General features: G+C 42.9%; 1 protein-coding gene across 4 annotated transcripts in view; it reads right to left on the bottom strand.

Moving 5' to 3' along the window:
- MICU1 (mitochondrial calcium uptake 1) overlaps window positions 1-12,630 on the bottom strand; it is a 110,776-nt gene that overhangs the window by 81,718 nt on the left and 16,428 nt on the right. For 3 of the 4 annotated variants that reach the window (XM_064464603.1, XM_064464602.1, XM_064464604.1), the window contains one exon: window positions 1,058-1,238. The exons of the other annotated variant lie outside the window; for it this stretch is intronic. In XM_064464603.1, the coding sequence (XP_064320673.1) occupies window positions 1,058-1,238 (181 nt within the window). The remainder of the gene's footprint in view (window positions 1-1,057; window positions 1,239-12,630) is intronic. 4 annotated transcript variants of the gene reach the window in all.

Here is a 12,630-nt window from a genome sequence, read left to right as displayed (position 1 = left end):
CAAATGAAACAGCTCTTAATTTTTCATGAAAAGCTGTTAAGCCGCTATATATGACCATCCACAATTTAACAGCTAATGAGATGCAGCCTCCAGAATACAGGCTTGAAAATAATTATCAGAAGCAAGTCATACAGAACGGAATTGTGAAGAGCATATACTCCCATTCTCCTCTTCGGCACTGCAAAGATATTAAATCATCAAACACAGCCCAATAAAACCGACATCCAGACAGGTTTAAAAAATAAAATACTGCTGTCTGCCAGCTCTCAGTTATTGGACTCTCCATCAGACCAAATCGTACATCTTGTAATAACAGTGGTTACAGATAGTACCAAACTAGACAGTTCTGAGGCGACCAAAGCTCTCAGGATTGCCCAACAGTGAAGGCAGGTCACAAGTTGACAATGTAGTTCATAACTCAAGCCTTCCTCCTCTTGAAAAAGTGTCTGATATGAATTAAATAGGCATCAGCATCGAAAGAGACATGACTAACCATGAATAGGGAGTGAGGCTGTATTTCAACAGCTACGTTTACATGGAATAATTAAAGGAAAAATTAAAGCACACCTTTCCTATAACCCTCCCCTCCACACTCATCCCCTGCTTCTTCCTACATGTGCTGTGTATGTTAACAGGTAAATGGGAAAATGGATGGACTCAAAGACACACATGCTAGATGCCCTAGATGGTTTTAAAGCTTTTGCACTGATTCCCTACTTTCCACCATCCTAACAGCCAGTAAGGCAGGAACCTTGATTTCTCAGCAAGCCACTTCTTGGACATCCACTGGAGATGGGAAGAGAGGTCTCCATTTCAGAGGATCAGAGTACTGTGCTTTCCAAATAAACAAGTTTCAACGTAAAGAAACTCAAGGTAACATGCCAAGAAGTAGGTTCCCAAAACAGTAAGGTCCCTTAGAAAATAAAGACAAGTACAGAGCAAAAGCCAGACTCTATACGTGCGCTGAACCACAATCTGAATAAAATGTTCTGTACGTCTTCTCCCTTTTTCCACTGCAGTGCAATGGTTGCAGGTGTAACCCGCCCAAGTTTGGTACCTTACGGTCCCTGAACCCAGAACGCTTTTTCTTCTTCCCTTCTGGCTGAGCCTCCTCGTCACCCGATGCAACAGCCTTTCTACCTTCACTGCCGCTGCTCTCCTCCTCCTCCTGCTTCACCTTCTCGCTCGGCTCTGTACTCGGATCGTGTCTTACAGAGGACGAGTCTTCTGCGTAGGCCCTGTACAAAAGAAAATATCGGTTTAAGGAAGTTATTGAGAGGGGAGCTAAGGCTACAAAGATGGCCCTACGAGGCTCTCCCTTAATGAAACACTCGTTACAGTTCAGCACAGAGGACTGCAAAGCAAAAGTAAAGCAGTGAACTGTCTCTCCTTGGAATATTGTGTGCTTTTTCCCTGCTGTAATCAAATTTCTACCTCCCACACCCACCAAACCCATAATCACAGTAAGTTTTCCCAGTCCAAGAACACCAGAGCAAAACACTCAATGAATTATCATACCCCCTCCCAAAAACTACACATGCAGAAAAGGTTGGGAAGGGCATACAATACCTCCTCTAGTGCTAAATTCCACCCCCGCTCCCCCCAGAAAGATTTATATGAAGTGACAGAACTGTGCTTTACCATCAGCACTGCAGGATTCAGAAAGAATAGCCTCTTTGTTTGAGCTCAACTGATTTATTTTCTATCTCTAGCAGGTGACAGGCTGTTTTATTTCCCTCTTCCACCAATGACTCTTCTAAACTCCAGTGCTACAGGATTTGTGACAATAAAAACCGGACTTGTATTTCCAGCTTGAGGATAAGCAACTCTGGCAGAGCAAAGGTCCCCTGTCCCTTGCTGTTCAAATACAAAGATCTTCAGTGACCCCATTTGTAGACCAAGACTCAATACTCAAAATCCCTCAAAGCCATGAGCAACTCGCGTAATTGCAACTGGCAATAGGGTGGGTTGAATAAAAAGCAGGATAAATCCATAAGCCAAACAATGCTATGGCTTTCCTACACTTTACTTGTAAAGTGGTTTATAACCAGACAGAGACCAGACCACATTAACATCAGCGAAATTATAATCTTTAAAGATACGTTAACATGTCACAAGCAACAAAGCAAATGGTTTGATGAGATTATTTCTCTTTCTAAAGGACTCAAACAGCTCAGGCAAACATCCTAGCCTGCCTGTAACTTAAGCGAAGCCACCTTTATTTTGCATTCCTGGTGGTTTATTTTGGATTAATCACAGGGTGCAGGGCTCACAGTTAGGTGCCACTCATTAGCCAGCAGCCTTCAGATGAAGGCTGGTACTTTGGTACTCCCTGTAACCGTGAACATGGTCATTTACAGCTGTGTGAGTTTATTCAAGAAATGCTACCCTGGGAGAAAAAACAAAAACAAACCAAGATTTTTGAAGTCTCCCAAGCTCTAAGCAAAAGGCTGCACATATTTCATCCTACCCATTTCCTGGAAAACACAGATGTGGTATGTGAAATTAACAGAGCAGAGTCTGTGCCTGTCTCGCCAGCAATGCACAGCTTTGCAGCAATCTCAGCACATCATCTTCCAAAGAGAAGAAATGAGGGTAGGTGCTCCTTCAATTAATTTAAATGCTACCAAAATAAAAGACAGTTCACGCCTTACCAACATCCAACAATTCATTAACAGTCACCGATGGGATAAATGGGGAAGGGCTCAAGAACTCAAATCCTGCCACAGTACTGGTGGGAAGCAAAAGCTTTCTTATTCTAGAATAAACTCCCAAAGAGCATACTTAAGAATAGAGTGAATCCTGATGAAAGCAAATTAACTTTTGTTCATATTGTGGTAACTACTTCAGCAAACTACCAAAAGCACTTGAACGACCACAAACAAGCTCCCAGCATTGCTTTGACACGTGATAACCCATGGCACAACGGCTGGGTGAAAGCCCTTCAGAGGTTTCTAGTCCACACTGGGACAGAATACAACTCCATCGCAAGGGTTTGATTTAATAAAATACACAAATGCTTGGTGAAGAGCAGTACCCACCAATCCTTTTCATGCAAAATAGAATCTAATATGCCAGCCTTTCCTTTCTGAAAGGGTCCTGAGCCTTCACCTGCCAATATATTTTCTTAAGTCTTATAGCAAACCATCTTTAAGACTCCCACTGAACCAAACTTTCCAAGAGAGCATCAAAACCCAAGTCCTCCAGGAGCATCTTAAGGCAGGGAAATTATCTCCCCAGAAGAGCCAGGCAGCTGATCTGTCTCTTGGAGCATGAAGTCCATGCTGACACCTCTCCTGAAACCCTTCCTGAAAGCTTAGTCAGCACTGGCACATCTTTACAGAATGGTGGTTTTGGCTGATACACCGTTTGCTAGAATAACCCATTGCATCTGAGGCTACAACAGCAGCGTTGACAAGGGAGGCCCTTGTCTAGGCAGGACACCAGTCTTATGTAGCTCTCAGAGAATCTCTTGGGAAAGGTCCTGCGGACAGAAAAGCAGCAGAAAATTGATAGCTTATCTACACAACCGAGCTAGTCTGTATGAAACATGCCAGAGAATAGCTCTATCAAGTAGAGATTTGCTCCCGTAATGCTTGACTGACAGCTAGCAAACCAGGAAAGGAATAGATGAAAAATCAAACATTTTCAGCAAATCCTACGCATTCCTTCAATCCATCACGCTGTTAAGCCAGTTGGCTACAGCAATACAGACGTAGGCTGTTTGAATACAGTCGGCTTTCTTCCCCCACCTCTAGTGTATCTAGGTAATTAACTTTGCTCTACAGTTAGATTACCTTCCCGGCATACAAGCAAATTGGGCTATGAGAATGAAAGCAGAACTTGTAGTCTACTTCTCAAGCAAGGTTTTATACAATACCTGCTATTCCTCACCTTCAGGCCACAGTCCAAACTACTCATGAAGTAACCACTGAATGATCTACTCTCTAGGTACATCTACTATGTGTATTTTCCACCCTGCACAACCATCCTCAGTTGAAATCCTTGGCTTCCAACACCTGCAACTTCCATACTATGTCCACATAAAGGAGTCTTTCAATGCAGATGTCGAAGTACAGCTGGAAAAACCCCATAGCTCCAGAAATATCCATCCTGCTGGACTGCCATCAGCAAGTGAAGACTCTCCATCTCCTTTTTTGATCAGACTGACTTTCCAACAGCCTGCATGTGGCTGCAGCTTCTGCACAAAAGGGAAGTGAAAATACAAAGGCTCCCTTCACTACATGCCAAGACTAGCTGCCAGCCTCTCTCCATGTAGCGTGCCTGCCAAGATCCAACCCTCCCAAGCCTGTTCAGGGCCTTTTTTTCCCCCCCGTGAAGTGAACTTGAGGCAGAGACCATATTTCCCACCTACTTGGTAATCTCTTTTAATCCTTGTAGGAAGCTAACAATCAAGCGTAAAACTAGGTTCACCATCCCCAAAGAAAACCACCTAGCTCCCACAGAGGACTACTCAATGTTAAATTCCCACTTAGTAAATAATTCTTAAAGCCAAACACATGCAACCAGAGAACATACATCCACGAAGAATCCTGGGACTCCCACCAGGCATTGGCATGATAGTCCACAGTTGCAGGTTTTTCAATTAAAGAAATCACAATCCCTCACTTAAAAGGATTTTTATTCCTCTTTGAGACACAGAAGCAGAACAGCGTGCTAAAAGAACAAAGCTTCTTGCCAGAGGTAATGGTGCTCAGTCATTCTAATACTGAAGACAGTCGAAAAGTATTCAGCTGTCAGATGCTATTTAGTGTCAGAAGGAAATGTAGAAAATTTAACAAGAAGTTGGGTGCTCAGGAGTCAGCAAAGGCATTGACACCAAACAAAAAGCAGGAGAGAGGAATCCTGACTGACAGGTATGTTCTTCAGTTGAATAGTTGCCATTCGCCTTGCATGTAAACATCTAGAGACACTTGAGTGGGGTATAAAAGCCACTTAAAACTTCAGGCTTTCACACTGAAATGGAAAAGCAAGGTTGGACAGAACATTCGTAAAAGTAGGCAACCTCTAGAGATAGGGAGTACTTTAAGTGAGGATCTCTGTCTCATCCTCAGCTCAACCATGTTCAGCAACTAAATTAGTTAGCTGAAGCTTTCATAAGAAATTAACCAGAAATTATGAAGATCCACAGCCCGATTTTTCAGGATGTCACCCCACTCACAGGACTTTACTACTTTGCTTCCTTCCTCATCTTTAACAGTATTTGACACTGACATAAATTAGCACAAAGAATTTGTCACGAGAACTGCAGTGAACACACTGAAATTAAGACAGATTCCAGAGATGAGCACAAACAATTAGATTGAAGAGACAGCTCTGGATACCAGCCACAGCCTAAAATAGGCACAAGAACATAAGGAGACAGCAGCGTAGTCTGAGAGATGTGTATGCCCTTCCTTCCACCCCAGCCAGCAGCAGCAACATCCCTGCAGAAAGCACCTTCAGCTTCTGATGGTGCACTCCAAGGAAGAGCTGGACCAACTGGAGAAGATCTGACAGGGAGCAGTAGGAGTGGTTAAGGGCCCAGAACACACTGTGGGAAAAACTGACCTAAATAAGTCAGATTGCAATAAGATGGAAAAGAAGGTGAGAAAACTGTAATATACATTAAAAAACCCCAGCTGCTGCAGGACTGTTCTCTTGGTCCGGTGAGGACAGGACAAGACACAGGACATGTGCTTAAGGACATCATAAAGGAAGACATTTATATACGAGGGAAAGGAAAAGCCTGTGCATACATATGTACACATACACAGAAAGCGTTTAATGTTAAGGACAGGGGAACACTGGAATCAGCTGCTGGGGAGGATTTATTCCATCACTGCTCTCTCCATCACCAACAAATTGCTAAAAATAGGTGAGACAGCTGCCTGTCAGGACTAGCTTGGAAGCACCCAGCCCTGCCTTGGCAGCAGACTAGTTGATTTGTCACGCTCCCTCCCACTCGCCTCTTCGGCAGCCCGGTTAAGCACTAGCACCAGCACGTGGGTGCAGACAGACAGGCCAGGGTGTGACAGCCTCTGCTTTAAGCCCCTTGAAGTGGACTACTCTGAAGAAGATGAACCTGAATGGTTTTAGGTTAGTCTTACCACCTAACTTGGATCTTGTGGGATAACATGCCACTCCTTAGAGATGACACTCCAATAGCCTGCAGAGGAAAGTAACTGCTTCATGCAGTTTGTCACGCCCTGGAGGCTTCATACTGACATTACCCTCATGTGCTCGTAAACTGTAAATCTTAATTTCTTAATCCAGGATATGCTTCTTACATTTCCAAAGCGAGCTCACCCTGAGTGGGGCATGGGACCGTAGCCCTGAGCTGCAACCCTGACAGATGCACGCAGCCACAACTCGGTTAACATCTGCCATACATAGAGCCACAAGCCTGTGCTTCTCACCTCCCAGACACGCTGCTCACTTGAGCTTCTCTTGACCTGAACTGTACTTGGAAGGCTGACAGGCTCGATAGCTTCTTTTTTCCCCCCAAGAAAACTGCAGTTGCTTTCAGTCACTGCTGCAACTCCCCTTGTATTTGCTCCCGGGCATGCAGACTATACGGCAAGGAAAGGTAACTGCATAAAACGGTGAGACTGGCAGAGATAAGAAGCACGAGGTAGGATGACCACATGCACCCAGTAAGAGCACCGCTAGCATCCTATTCCCTATGCCTTGTCTCCCCAAAAGACAGCAAGCTCATCACCCTTCACCACTGTACTCACCAGTGTTTGTTTTCAAGAAAAAAAAAATCTTAGGTTGGGAGAGTAAGGGAAGCAAAGCAGAGCCTCTGATGCTACAAGCTTTTTAAGGTGCCCTCTAACACAGGAAGTCTTTTTTCTCCCCCTGTTTTATTATTTTCCTTTTTTACAGTACTTGCAGTTTTGTATAGCCTGGCTTTATCAGCTTGGAATTATGAGCCAGACCAAGGGATACAAATAAGTCTCTCAGAATGACAACGACCAGCTGCTGAAGATTGTTTTATTGGGTATTCAAAGCTTATACCCAAGGGTGAGGAGGATGCCATAATTGCTAAAAAATACAAGTGAAAAACCTGACAACTTCTGTTCAGAAGAAAGCAAGCCCTGTAAAAATAAGGAAACAGAAAAGATGGGAAGAGAAAGTTAAATGCACTCCATATAAATTGAAAGCTAGCTACTGTAGAAAATTGATAAGCAGCCAAGGAGGAAGCAATGACCAAGAGAACATGATCTTTTTCTTGTCTGAGTTATCAAAAACAACAAGGATGAATCGTAAATAAATTGAGATTATTGTTTACAACGTTATTGGAAGCAACAAAACTATATATTTCCAAGTGAACACTTACTCTGTTTACAATGCTTTATATTCTATATATCCTGATCTCCTCAAGAGAACACAAACAAGCTCTACTTGAATAGTAGTGAAGGTCTGTACAGTGACACTATAGATATGTATTTTTACTCAGGTCTTTATAAAGCTTTCTGCCGAAGGCTGAGGTTTAATTTTAACAAGAATAGGCTGAGACGCTCTGCCTAACAGCTGTTGATACTCAGTAAGCCTTAACTCATTACTATTAATATTTTAAAAGGGTAAACCAGGGCAATAGGTGTTATCACAGACCTGTTATTTAGACAAAGACTGACATTGGATGGAGGAAGCAAGATGATCTAGGCTTGCTAATTAAAGGAGGGTAAGGAAGAATTTCACGACAGTCAACAAGGGCTTACGGGAAATGAGTCTTATGCTAAATAGATGTCAATTCTCGATGAGATTACCAGTGTTTTTGATAATCTCAATAGCATTCACTTAATAAATGCAAGTTCTCATAATGCATTATTCCACTTGCCAACGAATGATATTGTGATTAATAAGCAAGAGCAACACAAAAAATCAACACAAAATATTAAATGGATTAGAAATTGTTTTATAACATGCTTTAAAATATGAGCATTTGATCATCAATGAGTGGCTGAGCTTCTCCCAAGTCCTGACACAGCTAAGTTCCTGGCCCTATGCCACCTCTTTTATTAATGAGCTAGAGGATAAAGGCCCTGGGTCCCCTGCCATCTATCAGTAAAGATTCAAAGAGCACTAGAAATTATAGTCTCACTTGCTCAGTAAGCTGAGCACAAGCAAGCATGCAATACCCACCCAGATGGCCCAAGAGCAAGGGGAGCATCTAGGCACCACGAACACAGACGTGTTTACATGACTAGTTTCATCCATACGACGCGTTAATGCCTGGGAAAGCCACTCTGTGCTTCAGTGCATCATCAGTTGATCATAACACCTGGTGAATCACCACAGTCTTAAGGACAAATGCAAGCCTTGTATGTACAAGTACAGGAATCTCAAATCAAGCCTAAATATTAAATAATGCTCCTGTCGGGCACCGATGCAGTGCTCCTGGGCTACAATGCTCAGGCTCTTCAGCTTTTAACATTTTTTTTTTCTCAAATTCCTACCCAACCAAAACCCACTATAGGGTAAGTTTTCTGGAGTCACAGAGCTTACTCCTCCCAAGCTGAGATAAAGCTGAGATCATAGCTTGTGTTCCTGATAGAGGAACAAGCTGGAAAGCTCTGTAACTAATAACGAAACAAAGAAATGGCTGAAAGTAAGCCCTAGCATGCACTGTGGCCAAGAATAACACAGAGCCTTGTTCACAGTGCAGACAATTAACAACTTCCCTGATGTACAGATTTTCTTCCCCCAATCATTTCTAAAAAAAAAATCAAGACTGAGTAGGCTCCCCCACTGAAGCAGAGGGAGATAAGCTGTAGCTCAAGTAGAGTTCAGCCAAGGCAAGCAGTAATTCTGGGAAGTTGCCTGTATTACATCTAACCTACACCTTCAGCAATCAAGGAGTTCATTTGCACTGAAGAACTGTTCACTTACCAGACACGTTATACACATCAAGTGTGTATACGTGATGTTATACACATCAGAGGTCAACTAAAAGAAAACTGCTGTGAATTATGACTTTCCATATTTTCTCCAAGGTCCTTGAAAATATTTAGTTTCTCTGTAAGGACAGACAAATCAGGTCTCTATACTAATATAAAATGTGAATACAAGTTCATTAATCCAAAACACACTGTTTTCCGTCTAGTTTAACTAGCCTGTATCTATAATTAAGCATCATGAAGAACTCTTAAGTGAGAGCAGCCCCAGCACCCAGTTACCTGGCAGGGAAGGAACATGAATTCTCATCAACATCTGTTCCCTTTCCCAGACCATCCACAATAATGCAACAAGCCAGGAAGTGAATATGTGCTACAACATTAATCACTGCAGCATCTGGTTTCATTGTGCAAACTACAGGCTCAGTCCTGCAAGGCAATAAGGAATGGGTGAGCCTATTCGCATGCATAGAGCAAAGCAGGTGTTTCCACACCAGAGAGCTTTATAGGCTCCCAACAAGCAGCGTTTTCTACATGATTGTCCTACTTGATCCATCTTCATTTCCACCGAAGACATGAGAACACAGGAGAGCAAATGCAGAGCGATGATAAGTGGCGTTGCTAGAGGTCTAAAGTAATATAACATAATCTAGAAATTGAGAAGAACTCGAGCAGGTCAGTGGGGAAGAAGAAAGAAGAGTGCTCCAAGCACATTCCAGCTGTGAGAATTGGTCAGACGCAAGGTGGAGTTGTTTAAATGCAGGAAATATTGCTTTGGGCACCCAAAGGAATGTAAAATCTTTAATAGACTTCTGGGAAAAGGTATGTGGGCTACAAGGTTCCCTGTGGGGGAAAGGAGATTCCTTCAGATTTCTTAATTCCCATAAAATCTGGTCTTTAGCTAAAAGCAGACAGCCATGGAAGATCACAGGAGGTCAGAGTCAGGGCTAACACATCACAGCTTTCAGGCCACGCTGCTATTCACAGCTGGAAGACCAGGGAAGATCATTCCTGGTACCACTTTCTGCCTTCCAGCCTGAGATGCGTTCACATAGCTGCATGCTTCTGAGAATTTGGCCTCAAGCTCTTGGGACAAAAGTCCCAACAAATTCAGCTGCAAGTTGAGGAAGAAGCAATTCTCTGCGATGTCTATATTAATTCCAGTTAAAAACTGTTCTGCTCTAACATAAGCTCTAGGGTATTTAATAGTATTATTCCCTTCCCAGCCAGGACCTCATGCAATCCTTTAGCCATTTTGGCAGACTGAAAACAGATGGGCTGTGTCACATTGAATGAAGCATCCTCAACCTCACAAGCATTTTGTTCTCTTTTGCTGGCCCCACCAGCAGCAATAATACATGGTCCCATATGTAGCACAGACACCAGAGAACAGAGCACATAGCTTCCACCAGCAAGTATCAGCAACTGCCAACTGTGGGAGACAGCTGAAGCTGTAGAAGTCTGCCAAAGTAAAAAGTGATAAAAAAACCCAAGGTTAAGCTAACTTTTGTTTTAACGCCTTAATGATCATTATGCCCATCCCTAGTTTTCTCCCTTGCTTCCTCCCCACAGGTCCAACCTTTAGCACAGCCCAGAAGGCAGCTGGGCCATCAGGTGGTGGTGGACTCTAAACGTCCTAAGAAAGTGATAGCCATGACAAGACTAGACCCTAAAGGGGTGACACTAAATGACTGCAGTGGCATTTTACTTCCAAATCAGGAACTAATTAAAGCTAAGTGATATTTGCAATTTCTGCACTTCCTCTATTGAGCCAGGCAGGTCTTCCCCCTGCTCCACTCCCAAATGATGTGACTTCTTGGAGAGATGTTGCTTTCCAGATTGCTACTGGAGGATGGCCAATGCACTCTTGGGGATGAGGGCAAAGCGGGCAAGTATTTTTAGTTATTTGGTGAAAAGTGGAGGCAGCAGGCATGAACTTGATCACCAGAGAGCACCCATATTTAAAAAAAAAAAAGATTAAAAAGTGCTGTTTCCAGTGACATTCAAGACCATGGGTTCAAGCAAAGCTTATCCTGTTAAGCAACAGAAAATTCAAAGTGTAGTCCCCATAAAGTTGAAGCAAACCAAGATGATTCGGGAGGCAGTTTCTTGCATTTCCACCTGACTTCCCTGCACAAATCCCAGCTCCAATTTGCTATGCAACATTTAAATAAGATATTACGAACATGCACTGACCAGACTCCAGGGCTCTGCAGGCTTAAGGCAATACCTGTGCTTTACACTCGGCAGGCCAGCTGAGGTCACTCCCCACCAAGGCAGCTCAGATGTTTTCCTAATTGACTCCAGTTTTGACTTTGGCTCATTCTCTGGCATCACATTCTTTCCTTCCCCTGATGCTTATGGGTAAAAATAATATGAAGCCAAAAGCCACCTGAAAGGACACAGTGCTCTTTCAAGACAACGCTCACAGATCAATGTGTCTTCAAGGCTTAGGAGAAAACCCTCAGCATCGCAATCCCAAGGATAGTCTCTTAAGTCTGTCACCTCTTAGAAGGAATTAAAAAAAAAAAACAGAGCAGAGATCTCAAAATAAAAATAACCCAACATGGATAATAGCTACATTTTTTTAATCTTCTCTTCTATATCAGGTTAAGCAGTACCTGACACATCCATAGCTATAAAACAGGTTTCTCCCCTCTTGACTGATTTATGTGGTTTCCTTTGTTTTGCAGAACAAAGATTTTGAAGTCTGTTTCAGCTGGCATAAGTTATTTCCAGCAACTCTGCCATTAAAAATGTATTCTAAGCAAATTACTAAAGCCCCCAAGACAGTGATGCAAAAAAGCAATGCATTCTTAAACAGTTAGCTAAGGGCTGATCTAGGCTTCAAAATTAATTTCAGAAGCACTGATGGAGAAAAGCCAAACACAAAAAGCAGTGAAGGTCAGCGGAGCAAGGAAGACGAAGGGTCTTTCCTACAGAGGATCCTTCAGTAAAGCAATTGGGCACTTGATACAGGATGGCCAAAGGAGAAAAGGATGGAGGAACAGGGGAAGAAATGGTAGAGATGGAATGAAATCTGCAGAAGTGGCAGCCAGCACCAAAACAGCTCAGCTTGCTGGTGAAGCACGGAGCCTGAAGAGCTTGTAACAGAATGAGAATATACCGCCAGGGCTGGGGGATGTGTATCTCAAGCTTAATTGCTTCAGCTTAGGCACAGGATGGGGCAACCACCAGAAGAGCACAGAACAAGGCTAAGGGGATGCAGAAAAATAAGACCGAATACCACATTAGACACAATCACACCACTAGCAAAGGTCTTGTTAACCAGCTTCCAGAGCAACACGGATGTCTTGCTCTTATTCTTACCACTAATATATTTGCAGAAGGATAAGAAATTAAGCATAACCAAATAATTCTGGTCGATCAGTAACAGCACTGGTAGGACTCTGCTACAGACATCCTTCTATGCTCCCAACGGTGTGTTTGCTCTCTTATTTCATGCAATATTAGGTCAATTGAGTGACAAGCTTCAGCACTGAAACACCAATTTAAGTGCTTTCACAAGCCCACCAATTCCGCCAGGAAGGTTTGTGACATATAGAAGGTATCTGTGGCCATTTAATAACACGCTAAATCAGTAGTTGGTACTACAAATAGAGCATACAAGTTTTACACAAGTATCAGTGCAGAGTATTTTTATAAATGTTGTTTGCTGCAAACTGTGAGGTTCAGTAGTTATCATAGATTAATGCCTCATTTAGATTAG

Source organism: Phalacrocorax carbo, chromosome 13 (assembly GCF_963921805.1).
Source record: "Phalacrocorax carbo chromosome 13, bPhaCar2.1, whole genome shotgun sequence".
NCBI lineage: Eukaryota > Metazoa > Chordata > Aves > Suliformes > Phalacrocoracidae > Phalacrocorax > Phalacrocorax carbo.
Note: the sequence above shows the minus strand (reverse complement) of the source record. Positions and strands in the feature narration are given on the sequence as shown.